Source organism: Meles meles, chromosome 5 (genome assembly GCF_922984935.1).
Source record: "Meles meles chromosome 5, mMelMel3.1 paternal haplotype, whole genome shotgun sequence".
In the NCBI taxonomy this organism is placed as follows: Eukaryota; Metazoa; Chordata; class Mammalia; order Carnivora; family Mustelidae; genus Meles; species Meles meles.
The window spans coordinates 84,170,638-84,185,157 of NC_060070.1; the positions used below are offsets into that span (position 1 = coordinate 84,170,638).

Sequence of the window (14,520 nt, forward strand, 5' to 3'; positions counted from 1 at the left end):
AATATAAAATTTAAATAGCATATCTTCAAAATCCTAATTGCAGACTCTCTTTTCCTTAATGATTAGCTTTTAAACAGGAACCCTAATTTAGGCTCCCAAAGCAGTTCACCTCCCTCTTCTCAGGCAGTGATCCGCATCACGCAAATGCTTGCAGGGTCGTGTTGCTGCGCGCCCAGTCTCTCAGCGGTCGGCGACCAATGTTCTGAGGCAGGTGGTTTGAACTAACCTCCTTCTCCAAAGCCAGTCTTTAAAATAGGAAAGTAAATACTATATTATATTACGTTGTTAAATATGTTTTCACTAATACTAAATTATACTATTTAACACATTTAATACTTAAGTATATCATATATTGTTGTTATAATTAGTAATACATAATAAATTATGCTTTAATAATAATTACAATATTTTAAATTCAATAATTAAAAATTTAAACATAACAGTTTAAAATAACAACAATTTAAATAAGTATCAGTTATTCTCAATGTAAAATTATATTATTATAAACCTCCATTTTAGAGGGGCTTTGCAATAAATTTGCATTGTCGGATTTCTTTGTAGCATAGGACACAATTGGACCCTTTGTCTGACATATGGGTTATAATATTTGCAAAAGCAGGTCAGGTGACTTAAGGAGGAACTGTAGATCCTTGCTATATGTGAAGTCATGTTTGCTAGTTCTTCATTCTCTCTGAGTTTAAATTGTGTGTCTCTCAGAATAGCTACGAAGAACTTCAAGAAAGCGCTTTGCTCTCAGCTGTAATCTTTACTTGTAAGTGATCAAAGTACTCTTCATTGAAAATAGGTGAAGAGATTGAGAAACACTTTTTATTATATATAGTTAAAGAAAATGTTTGTACAAATGTTTGTAATTTGTGAGCAGATAACCTTTTTTATATTAGCAAAGGCTTGTTCACCATTCCAATTAAAATTGCAATTTTATATCTCACTTAATAATAAATAAAATTATATAGAATTTACGTAATGCTATAGTATCTAAAATAGCAACTTGCAGATTTAGCCCTCAATCCCTGCAAACCTGCGCTTTTTTCTCTTTGGAATTTATCACCATATAATAACTTAGCACGTGTTTTAGCTGTGAGCATCTGCTTTGTCCTCCTTCGGCCCTCATCCAGATAAGGACAGGGATTTTTATCTGTTTGGTTCACTGCTGTCTTATCATAGTGTCTTCCAGGATCTTTGGTGCATAGTGGGTACTCAGTAACTGTTGAGTACTCATTCAACAAATCATTATGGCTAATTTAACTGGAACAAACTGAGTATATTATGCGACAAGATTCTTAAACATGGAGAAATTGATTAAGCACTTACTACTGGGGAGAATCTAGAATTTTGAGATTGAATCTGTTATCTGCATTTACAGACAGGATCATTGAGATGGGAGGACCACAGGGCCTCCCAAGGTCACTTAGCTCACAGGTGGAGCCTGGATTGGACATCGGCATAGCTGGTATGTGTTCTAACTACTGTACTATTTCCAGAAGACAGAAAGGGTGAGGGCTTTGGCTTTAGCTACATGTGTTGGGGGAAAGAGAAATAAAAGGTACTAGAACCTATTACCAAGGCTACCCCCTCGTAAACCCTCCATGTGCATTGAGGATCAAGAACCATTTCCTGCTATCCCAGGAACCTCTCTTTATCATTGCGATAATTTTTGAAGCAAAGAAATCTTAAAGATTTCTGTTCTTCTCTTTCCTGAGTGAGCTCTGATGTATTCTTGGGAGGATGTTTTTAAGTCTGAAGTTGGTCTTCAAAGTTAACTGATTTTGTGCTCAGACTACTTAGTCATAAACAGAATAATACAAGTGATGTAATTAGTCGTCCCCCCCACCCCGTTTATTGTTTTCTCAATATCTGGAAAAAGGCCAATGTTGGAGTTTTTCTCACGTCACTTAGTAATTACAACTATGATCACACATTTCCTAAAATATGTGACTTTATTAGAAGAAGAAAGTTAAGGGATTTGGCTCTCCTGGGTCAAAGTCCCAGCCTCCCACCTCTGTCCCCCCCTCTCCTGCCCCCATCTCCCATCAGTTCCCTGCTTCTGTACTCTCCATGGGTGTTTCCCCGGACCTCTGCCCACTATCTGTTCTTGGGCAATTGCTCTTTTCTCTGTTCCAGATTTCCTGGGTGGGGTGGGGGGGGGGGTGAGGGGGGGTAAGGTTTTGAGCCTACTGCAATTGTAGCCCCAGAGGGTGGTGGCTAGGGTGATAGCTGGTGGTGGAGTGTGGGGGGAGATCTGCCGGGTCACTGGTGATGCCTGTGATAAGGGACTCCTGGGCCTCTGTGCCCCACAGGAAGGAGAAACTGCAGTTAGGACAAAGGTCGCAGCACTCCTGAGGGAGGAGAAGTGTGAAAATCTTCTGTTGACTCTGGCTCCTTGACCTCTGGAGGCTGAGAGAAGAGAACATTTTAGGAGCCTCATTTTGCATTTGAAAAACTCTGCACTTTATTTCTAAAGCAGTTTCACTTCATGGTTGGCTTTAGGTAAAATGTCTAAGTGGTCATCCAATATCTGGTCTCAATTACTGAAAATACTGTCCAGGAAGACCCAGTGTTTTTCAACCTACAATCAGATTAAAAGTTTCAAAAATGAAAACATTTGGGAGAATTAAATAAAAAGCAATGTTTTTATTAAGAACAAGGGTTAAGGCACTGGGTGCCTGGAAGGAGTGGTGGTAAGCTAGACAGCAGGGTCAGGACAAACCTTAGGAGTGCCAGCGCTCTAAACACTTAACGTGAGCCCTGGAGCCTGGTGGCTGGGATTGGAGGGCGTTCAGCCAGCAGTTACTGCACGGTGGGAACCAGGAGTCCAAGAGCATGTTATTTACGAAGATACAAACTTAGAGATGTCTGTCTGAAGTTTATGGGACCCCAGACTCTGGGCAGAAACTCAGTAAATGGGAGGTGAGTCACAAGTTTAAGGAGAAATCCAGTAAAAGTTGACTCCACAGGATCCCCATCTATGGAATGAGGGTGCCCTAAACTCTAGACAATGGTAGGACTGAGAGCCCAGCTAGGTGACACAGGTGAGTCAGCTGTGGAGAGTTCACCTGGGAGGAGTTGGGGGCCATGGACACAGGGAGTCGGGGGAGCAGACAAGGGAGGATGCTGTGAAATGCTTAGGAGGAAACCTCCGAAGACCGCGGTGGAAGGGACACACTCCTGTTGCAGTGAACGGCTCATAGGCGATAGGTGGAACAGAGAAAGTGTCAAGAAACAGGTTTTCTTAAAAAACAAACAAATAAAAATCAAAAAACCTGGGCGCCTGGGTGGTTCAGTGGGTTAAGCCTCTGCCTTTGACTCAGGTCATGATCTCAGAGTCCTGGGATCGAGTCCCACATCGGGCTCTCTGCTCCGTGGAGAGCCTGCTTCCTCCTCTCTCTCTCTGCCTGCCTCTCTGACTACTTGTGATCTCTCTGTCAAATAAATAAATAAAATATTAAAAAAAAAAACCAAAACACACTCGGAGAAAAATACTTTGGTATTTCTATCCATTTTTTTTCTGTTTTATTTTTCATAGTTGAGCCAGTCTCCAAATACATAATACAGTTTTACACATGTCTTTCTGCCTAATATTATGGTGTAAATTCCCTCAAACCGTTAAAAACTGTTCATTGGGCTGATATTTTAAAATGTTCTTCTCTCTAGATTACTTTATCGTAAGAATACAATATATAATACATATAACATACAAAATATGTGCTCATCAACTGTGTGTGTTACCAGTAAGGCTTCTGGTCAACAGTGGGCTATTAGGAATTACGTTTTTGTAGAGTTTGAAGTTATATGCAGATTTTTGATTGCCCCAGGCTTGGTGTGCCCCGACTCTCATGCTGTTCAAGGGTCAACTCTCCTTGCAGAAGTCTAGGCTGTTTATTTATTTACTTAAGAGAGAGTGAGTACAAGCAGGGGGAGCGGCAGGCAGAGGCAGAGGGAGAAGCAGGCTTCCTGCAAGGAGCCGGGAGCTCGATCCCAGGACTCTGGGGTCATGACCTGAGCCCAAGGTAGACACTTAATTGACTGAGGCACCCAGGTGCCCCTGGGCTGATAGGGATTATTCAATAGCTCATACAGAGAAAGAGTAACCACCTAGAACCTGCCTTCTAGAACTTCTGGCTTCTGAAAAAGCTCCAGACATGGACCCGCTACAGGGGAAAGGCTCTGAACTACAACAGTAACAATAACAACAGTTATGAAATCCCCAGAGCACTTAGAGGTAAATAAATATTTGAGAAGAGTCCAAAAGAAGACCACAAATTATACCTTTACATTGTGCTTTTTATCTTTCATTATACCAAGCGGAAGGCACGCACTGATGGATGCCATTTCCATCTTCCAGTCTCAGGGAAAGAATGCAGAGAACAAGAATGTTGGGAATGTGGGGTAAGAACATCTAGCAGTCCGCTTTTGCATTTCCCCAACCACCAAGGTTCCAGGCTGAAATAAAATTTTAACTTAATAATAATGTAGTGAGACCAAATTGCAGACCAGAAACTGAACTTTGTGTTTTTAGCTTCCATACCTCCAGGCTGGAACCTTGGCCCTTGAAACTCAAAAGCTAATTATTTAATTTTTTTCCTCCTTTGCCTGCTGTAGCATCATACCTTCCCTGAGACATAAAGATGAGAAACACTGAGGGCAAGAGATAAGGAGCACATAACAGACAGTGAGAGACAATGCCCTCTTGCCCCCTTGATACCATCAAATATCCCACCAGAGAAATAGTTATTGCCCTGGTGATGACCAATATATGTCTTTTGGCCAAGTTCAAGGTTCAGCTTATGTGCTGTGGTAGACCATGATCAGGTTCTAGTGGGCCTGATAAGCAGGAAGAGATGATGGCAGGGATATGTGCATGAGGAAGAATTTGCTTGTATGACAAATTCTTCAGGCCTTGAAGATTGGCATGGCCCCTCTCCAGTCTGGTAGTACAAAAGGGTGTTGTTTGGGGCTTGTTTTGATGACTATAAAATTTCACTTTCCTGGAGTTATATGATACTGATGGAGTACAGCTGAGTCTGAGGATGTACATTCTGTATTTTCAATAACTATAATCTTAGATATATTTGATCATATCCAATCTATACTGTTGCTAATGAATTGTAAAACTCACTCTGATAAAGAAATAGCAGAGAAGTTTGTTCTTAATGAAATTCCTCACAGTTAATATATCGTGGTAACTAAACTTTGGATTGTATTGTTTGAGGTCTGGTGATATTTAGTGAAACTATGGTAACTAAAATTTCTGCCTTTCAGGGGTGCCTGGCTGGCTTAGTGGTTATAGAGCATGTGACTTTTTGATCTTGGGGTTGTGAGTTCGAGCCTCATGTTGGGGTAGAGGCTACTTAGAAAAAAATTATAAAATTTCTGCCTTAGGGCACCTGGGTGTCTCAGTGGGTTAAAACCTCTGCCTTCGGCTCAGGTCATGATCTTAGGGTCCTGGGATGGAGTCCCGTGTCTGGCTCTCTGCTCAGCAGGGAGCCTGCTTCCCTTTCTCTCACTCTGCCTGCCTCTCTGCCCACTTGTGATCTCTGTCTATCAAATGAATAAATAAAATCTTAAAAAAAAAATGTCTGCCTTTTAGAACCATGCAAATGATGACTGCCTCTTTGGTGGCAGATTATAAATTTCCAAAGGTAGTGCAACAGTCTCTTGCATCCTACCTGTTCTTCTCAGACCTTGCTATTTTCACATCAAGAGGTGGGGCCTGTTTCCCTCTCCTCGAGTCAGGGCAGTTTTGTGACTCTGGCAACCAATAAAATGCAACAAAAGTAACTGTGATTTCTCCAACTGAGTCATTAAGGACAATGACTAAGCTTAACACTGAAACACTTTCTCCAAAGCTTGAAGCCACCATATAAGTTCTCCAATCACCTGGAGACCATCATGCTGGGAAGAAGTCCAAACATGCCCATGTGGAGAAAACATGAAGAGGAAATGCATGAATTTATTGACCCAGTATTATATTATTGGACTGTTAGGTTGTTTCCATTTTTTTTTTAAAGATTTTATTTATTATTTGACAGAGAGAGAAATCACAAGTGGGCAGAGAGGCAGGCAGAGACAGAGGAGTAAGCAGGCTCCCTGCAGGGCAGAGAGCCCGATGCGGGGCTCGATCCCAGGACCCTGAGATCATGACCTGAGCCAAAGGCAGTGGCTTAACCCACTGAGCCACCCAGGTGCCCCTCCAATTTTTTGAAATAAGTAATTCCATAACAAATATCTTAGGACACAGTGCATTTTTCATGAGTGCAACTATGTGCCAGTTAAATTCCAAAAATCAGAAACAGCACAAAATCTTGAAATTGGAAGGATATTTCTTTTTTCACATTCCACCAATAAAGCTACAACAAGAAAGTACTTAGTAGTCCATTTTGTTAGCGAAGTTATACACATTATTTGTGCCAACAAGGCAAAAAACATTGGTAGCACAATGAAGGAGATAATTTCATCCCGTAGGCAAGGTCATTTACTCTCTGATTTAAATGTATATTTTGTAGAAAGATGGTCATATTACTCTGACCGAGAAATTGGAGAGTTGTCTATTCTTTAACCTACAATCCTAAAAATACAGAAAATGAGCAAATATTAGGTGGACAATGGGAAAGTTTTTCATGAAACCAAGCTTTAGGGGTCAGTTTTGGGGTTGGTACCGTTTGTCTTTATGTTGTACACCAGTTTCGTTAACATTTGCCAGAAGATGCTCAGCTCAGAAAACAAAACAAAACAAAACACACAAAAAACCCATGCCTGTATTGCTCACATGAGACCTCATGCCAATAAGGAAAGCTGAAGTTCCATTAGCAAAATTTATTTACGACCACATGGAAGTTTATTTAATACTTAAGTCATAAAAAAGGACACCAACACAAAACTATCTGGCCTGAAAGAGTTAATCCTCAGCCACCTAAAAAGGAGCTCTCCAGAATGACTCACTTCTGTACCTTGCAGATTTCAAATCCTTAACTTTGATGCAAGGCTAATTGAAATTTGTGCAATATTTCCTTTTCCAGACAGCTACACTTGGGCATGTCTCAGGTCTGTGGTGGCTAGTTTCAGCTCTCTGTCTCAATAGACTTGATAAGGCGGTATTTTGGTTAATATGTAGCAAAGTTCTCAAAGTACTCTAGCAAACTTCCTTGTCTTTAACGTACCTTTGGAGTATTTGTCTATTAATTTCCGCTTTGTTTGCTTTTTAATTTTGAAATATGTATTGGCTCTCAAAGGGTTCTGTTTTTCCCCTCTGCAGCATCGTTTGACTGTTTTTCGGATGGGTCTTCATTATAATGGTGCCGCTGTCTGCTACAGCAGAGATGGTCAAAAACCCAGCTGCCTGCCGAGCTGAACCAAGCCCAGAGAAGTGAAGCAGTGGACGGTCCAAAGAGCTCCAGTTTCAGACGGTGCCAAGTGTCACAGTCTCGCTGAAATGCAGTTTGCCTTTACTACATTGTTTACTTCCCATGCGAAGCTCACTGCTAGGATCTAACCTCTAGATCCTTTCTGAGTCAAAGGAAACTCAGTTATGAAATAGCTCTTACGTGATTATTACACAGTATCTAGGATTTAAAAGTCTAGAGTAAATGGTCTAAATGTTATTTTAAAAGGCAAAGATATTCTCACATGTCAAAAAAAACAAAACAAAACCCCAAAACCCCAACCTCCACCAGCCACTCTTTCAACAGAAACTGTTACAGTGGGATGGAGAAAATGAGAAGAATGGTCATCTAAAAATCGCCATCGGTGAAGTGATGAAGAACATTTGCTGGCTTATTCTGAAACTTGTCAATGTTGCGACTCTTGGCGGCATATGGATTTCTCTGGTACAGTGTACAGTTTTAAACCACTGCCTAAAGTCATGTGTAACTAACCTGGTAAGTTCTGCTGCTCTAATACTTCTCTTTGCAGGAACTGGATTGCGCAGAATTCAGCTTGTTAAAAATGAGTGAATGATTTTCTCATGAGACGTGGTCGCACCACAAGAAAGATCCCCCCCCCCAAATAAGTTAGGAATGTTTTTAATTACAGAAGGGAGGGGAGGGCTATTTTATTTCTTTAAGTTATCTGCTCATAGATTTCTTTTTTCCCCTGTGGGGGAGGGGGCATAGGAATTGGCTTAAAGAGGCTTACTTGCGATAAACTGTGCATGTTTTTAAATATCAATTTAAACTTGTCTATTTCCAAACCATTTGTTTGTCTTAAAGCAAGAAATAGGGTTGGCCATAGGGCCATGCCTCCTAGTTGCAGACGGCAGTAACATTTATGGTGGGGATGGAGGGTTGTATGGGGAGGTGGATGCCCAAGGGAGCAGATGCAGATAAAACAATGTTTTATTTGAAAAGCAAGCCTTGTTTTTAAGTTCCTTTACTTCTACCTGTGCATTTGTAATTTTTTTCAATAATGGGTTTTCTGGATATCCTTCCCCTATAAAATGTTCCATATCTTTCAGTTATTGGGACATGGTTGTGCTTCAAAGAGCCCCTGAATCAATTGTTAAAAAAAAAACAAAACCACCATATATTTTCTAGCCACAGAAAGATGTACTCTTCTTATCTAGAGACAAAGGAAATAGCTTGATAGCTTATGAGCTACTAATAGTCCTACCTTTTCCAATAATAAAATTACTCCTTGTTATGCTAAAGTGTTGGGGGTAGAAGTCCCAGGTGGATAAAAAGGCTAATTATCTGTGCTACACTCTTCTGGCTTAATTTAAACTATAGATTAAAATACTACTTAAGCTTTCTATGGATAGTAGCGTTTTTTAAAAAAAATTTGGTATTTTATATAAATCACTGTTGAAGACCTTATTGCCATTAAGGTGGGATTGTATGCATCAGGCTTTGACAGTCCTCATCCAAACTTAAACATGGAAAAATAAGACTATAATACGTATTCTTTTTTCTTTTTTTTAATTTGACAGACAGAGACCACAAGTAGGCAGAGAGGCAGGCAGAGAGAGAGGAGGGGGGAAGCAGGCTCCCCGCTGAGAAGAGAGCCTGATGTGGGGCTCGATCTCAGAATCTGGAGACCATGACCCAAGCGAAAGGCAGAGGCTCAACCCACTGAGCCACCCAGGTGCCCCATTTGTGTTCTTTATTGAATAATTTAAAAATTTCCCCTGATTAGAACATATATTCACTGCAAAATATTTATGAGGTGTAGAAGTAGAGAAGAAAAGAAAAATGCATTTTCTCTTCAAGTATGTATATCATTTTATATACAGTTGTCCATCTGTTTTTTTCACCTACCGTGACCTTGCAAGTTTTTCCTACCTTGTAAGTTTTTATGGAAATGGGATCTTCAGTATATTTAGAATATTCCCATCCTATAAATGTCCACCATAATTTGTTAATTTCCCCTTACTGTCAAAGCTGATGTTCGTTGTTTCCATTACTGTAGTCTCCATTTTATTTTGTTTCATTTTTTAGTTATGTTTAGTTTTGTCTTATCTTTGTGTGGGCTCCTACGTTTCAGGCAGTAGGAGCAGACAGTCTGTTCCTTTGTTGCACTGCCTTCCGCTCTCCACCCACAGACACAGGCACTGCCGATGCGGTGGCCACTGGGAGAGACATAGTCTGCCAATTTGCCTAGCACCTGTCATCCATGTTCTCCATCTGGGCCTCCCACACAGGGCCTGGAGGGACAAAAGCTAGGTGAACGAACAGTGGATATAGCCATGGATCAAGGGAAAGCGTATGTAAAGTGCTCGAGTTTATGATACTGTTCGCATTTTTCATGTGTGCCATTCTTTGCAGCCCCGACGTTTGTTGCGAAGGTCGTCTTTGATTTCACTGGGTGGTTCTTGACCCTGAGGCATCTTTGCTTTTTAAAAAGAAACACAGAGTCTTATACAAAGGAAAGTTTAGAACTGCTGTCCAAATGTACACAGATCATAGTTCTATGCTGAACATGAACAATTTACATCATTTGAGGGATCTGTAGGTATTAGTTGAATGTAGTAACTGACAATATTTTTGAGTTATATGTGCCTGTGCTGCAGAGAACAAAAAATAATGAAGGTTCTTGAGAACACTAGTGTTGTGGCAGCCTTCGTGAAAAAGAAACAAAAGATATCCACAGTCAAATAGTTTATGGAAATGCTTTTTGCCAGCGTTGTATAGATTCACAGGGCACAACAGCATATTAATGGCTTTGTTTAATCATAATTTTCTGATCTTCTTCAGCAATAAAACCTTTTTTTTTTTTTTTGAGTAGCAAGTCCCAACGACTCAGGAACTAGCATTGAGAAATGTTCTGTTAGAAGCATCAATTCAATTCAATGCAAGGCATTAGAAACTAGAGTTCAGAGGTTATCCTGTTTTAAAAAAAAGAACAGGCATCAATACCTTTCTTGTATAGGGAAGCCGTGCACAAAAGGAAGTGTGGAATATGACAAAGATGGCGGTTCCAACCCAAGTGGGGCTGTTCATTTACCATAAAAAATAACACCTTCCTTCAGGAGGTGAGTGAATAAGTAAACTGTGGCACATCCAGACAGTAAAATATTATTCAGAGCTGAAAAGACATCAGAGCTTTCAAGCCATGAGAAGATATGGAGTGAACCTTAAAGACATACATTAAGTGAAAAAGCCAATCTGAAAAGACCCCATACTGGATGAGTCCAAACACATGACATTTTAGGAAAAGCACAATGATGGAGACAATGAAGAGATCAGTGTTGCCAGGAGTGGGTTTGTATGTGGTGGGGAGATGCATAGGGAGAGCACAGAGGATTGTTAGAAACAGTGAAAATACTCTGTACAATATCATGATGGATACATGTCACTATACATTTGTCCAAACCCACAGAATATACAACTGTGAATGAGCCCTAAGGTAAACTACGGACTTCAGGGGATTATTATTGTGTCCACGTAGATCTATCCTTGGTAAAAACTACCATTCTGGTGACTGATGTGGATAATGAGGGCAGCTATGCCTGAGTGGGATCTGACAATGAAGTCTGTTTTTTTAGTACATGTGCTACCGAAGCGAGCACATGTTTTTTTGTTGTTTTTTTTTTTTTTTTAATTTTATTTATTTGTTTGAGAGAGAGAGAGAGCAGGAGGAGGGGCAGAGGGGCAGAGGGAGAAAGAGAGAGAGAAGCAAATTCCCCGCTGAGCACAGAACCTAATGCAGAGCTCAGTCTCATGACCCTGAGTTCATGACCTGAATCAAAACCAAGAGTCGAACGCTTAACCGACTGAGCCACCCAGGCACCCCAGAAATAAAGTTTTTTGTTTTTTTTTTTTTTAAAGTTCAGGCAAATTTTTAAAAACCTAACTCCTTAACAATACTACCAGATTCACATAGATTCCAGGAGTTGTTAAAAATAACTGTGATTTAGATAAAACAAACAACAGAAGCAAAACAAAACGAAACAAGACTTTACCCCCTAGATATGTTGGAATAAATTAGAAGTGAATATTTCTACAGTCTTGGAGTGGCAATGCCTAAGAAGGCTGTTTCAAAAATACAGAATCCCTACAAGAAATTATGAATAATTTAACTACTTAGAAACTTAAATTATTGGACAATAAACAGAGCACAAGAAAAAGCCCCCAAAATGGGAAAAATATTACATAGGATGAACAGAATTTTAACCAAACCTTATATATAAAACAGTATTTAAGTTTAGGGGCACCTGGATGGCTCAGTTGGTTAGGTGGCTGCCTTCATCCCCCCACTGGCTCCCTGCTCAGCGGGGAGTCTGCTTCTCCCTCTCCCTCTGATGCTCCCCCTGCTTGTGCTCTCTCGCTCTCTCTGTCAAATAAATAAATAAAATCTTAAGGAAAAATAAAACAATTTTAGAACATGAAGCCCTACTTCACAAAATAAAAAACAGAAATGGCTAACGCCTATTGATAAGTATGCAGCCTCACAGAATTGCAGAATGACTGACTTTGCTTTCATCAAATTGGCAAAGATAAAAACATTTGTAGTTGGCAAAGGTGGGATAAACCAGTGATCTCACGCTCATCAAGAAATATATCTGAAGAGATTATTGCATCACTCACCAGAGATAAATTTGGGAAAGTTGTTTGCACCTAATACTACTAATAGATCCCCAGAGCCTGGCACTGTACTCTAATAGTACATTATTTAATTGAATCCTCACAGAACTTTATGCACTAAATACTATCTTACTTATGTGTCAGATGAGAATACTTCAATGTCACATCAGGTGCAGGTGTCCTATATGGGATTAAAATGCAGAGCATACTGCTCTGTTTCATTTCCTAGGGTGGGAAGTAAAGAAATGAAAGCAGTTCCGGCTGAGGGGGGCGGGAGAGACAAACTTGTGCCAAGTGGTAGAAATGGGTTAAGAAGATTTAGAATCCAGGACTGGGATTGTGTGTTTCAAGCAGCTCGTTGGAGGAGGTGGTGCTAGGGTAAACTGAGGAGGAGTCTCATTGCAAAGGGAGGACTGTGGATTTGGTGCAGATCACAGGGAGCATGGTACTTTGGTTAAGAGGACAGGGTCTGGAGACAACTCAGCCTTCTTTACATTTTAACTCTTGAGCAACACTGAACCTCCCTGGGTCTCAGCTGTACAAGGGGGTTAGTAATAATACCTACTAGTGCTGTTGAGAGGTTGAATAAGATTTAGTGTAAAACCCCTGGTAACCTGTCGGAACATAGGATCACTCGCTGAATGGTAGCTCTAATAATGTTGAGGACGACGGTTGACAGCATCTTCTTCATCACCCCATAGACCTGACTCCTGAAGCTACCTTGCCCAAGGCCCTGTGGTGGCTCTCTCTTCAGCCTGTTAAATTTAGTCTTTAGAGCTGCCAATGAAAGGACTCAGGACTCTTACAGTGTGACTTTATGGTCACCAAGAAACATCTCTGCCGGCCCACTGTTTAAAATGGAATGCAGAAACTACCCAGCAACCTCTCTTTTGTTTTTGTGAGCTAACAGATTTTTGAAGGGATCTGAAAAAATTTAATTGCAAATTCCCTCTTAGACTTCATTGTATATGATTGTGGTTCAATCATACAAAGGGGAACCAAAAGCTTTTTTTTTTTTTAATGGAAACAAAGCATTATTATGCCCATGGCTGCAAAATTAATCTAAAAGATTCAGTTCTGACTCTCTGAGTATTTCTTATAAAAAATCAAAACACATGAAGCATTCTTCTTTCGCTACAAATGTAATTAGGGAATGGAGGCCAGAGCAATCTTCATTCACACATCAAATGGCCCGGGAAAAAGCAACTTTGGTTCTTTGGTTCCTGTGTCTGATAACTTCCTAAGTGAAACCCCAGAGTGCAAGGCCATTAGAGGAGGCTTTCAAGAGACAGGGCTTCTGGAGCATTCCTATGTAATAGGCCATCTTGAGTTCATGGGTTTATTCCTTATGTATGTGCGTACTGAAGACCTTTTATCCCTCTGGACTGTTCCAAATACAGAATGAAGGCCAAAATGAATGGCTCTTACCTGGAAGGGGAAAGAACGCTCAGTGAACTTAGTGTTAAACAGATCTTCTCTTCCCTCTGAAAACCGAGGGCTATTCAGAAGCCCTCAAGAGAGGCTTCAACCACCTGGAGTGGGGGTGTGCCTGGGTGGCTCAGTTGGTTAAGCATCTGTTTCTTGGTTTCTGCTTGGGTCCTGATCTCAAGAATCATGGTCTCATGGGTCATAGGATCTAGCCCCATGCCCTGCACCAGGCTCCCTGCTGGGTGGGGAGTATGCGTCAAGATTCTTTCCCTCTGTGCCTTCCTCTGCTCTCTCTCTTTTTCTCTGAAGTAAATAAATAAATCTTTTTTTTAAGGTTTTATTTATTTATTTGACAGACAGAGATCACAAGTAGGAAGAGAGGCAGGCAGAGAGAGAGAGGAGGAAGCAGGCTCCCTGCTGAGCAGAGAGCCCGATGCAGGACTTGATCCCAGGATCCCAGGATCATGACCTGAGCCAAAGGCAGAGGTTTTAATCCACCGAGTGCCCAATATATAAATAAAACCCAGGCACCCAATAAATAAATAAATCTTAAAAAACAAAAATGAAACTAAATGCCTCCAGGCCTCCTTTGGATCTTCTATCATCTCCGGGAACACATCTTGCTTATAGTGCTGGGTAAGCCAAGGTCAGACGGCATGCTCCTGGCTGGATTAATCATCTCTTCAATTCAATGTTTCAAATCCTGTGACTTTTCAGGGAACGTTCCGAGCAGTACCAGAGGTACTAGGTGTATTCACTTAGTTATCCTCTACTCATATTTCTAAGTCAGTCAGTGAGGGATGCTGACAATTAGATCTGTCCATAGTACACTATTGGCACATACCTGATCATCGTAGGCCCAATATTGTCATCCTTTGTGAGCCTTTCAGTTTATCAAGGACTCTACTCACATAACAACCAGGAGAGGATGGACAATTTATAAGATTTCCCCCCTTTGTTCCTATTTCTTTTATATTCTTCCAGCACAAAAATCTCTTAAAATTTATGAAAATATGAGAAAAAAAAACCAGAGTAATCAGATGTTTTACTATATGTG

General features: G+C 40.6%; 1 protein-coding gene across 2 annotated transcripts in view; it reads left to right on the plus strand.

The window, feature by feature from the left end:
• The first annotated feature begins 7,215 nt into the window (after positions 1–7,215).
• Positions 7,216–14,520, plus strand: part of ROS1 (ROS proto-oncogene 1, receptor tyrosine kinase) — a 117,196-nt gene continuing 109,891 nt past the window's right edge. For both annotated transcript variants that reach the window (XM_046005080.1, XM_046005081.1), the window contains exon 1: positions 7,216–7,895. In XM_046005080.1, the coding sequence (XP_045861036.1) occupies positions 7,773–7,895 (123 nt within the window). In that variant the 5' untranslated portion in view covers positions 7,216–7,772. The remainder of the gene's footprint in view (positions 7,896–14,520) is intronic.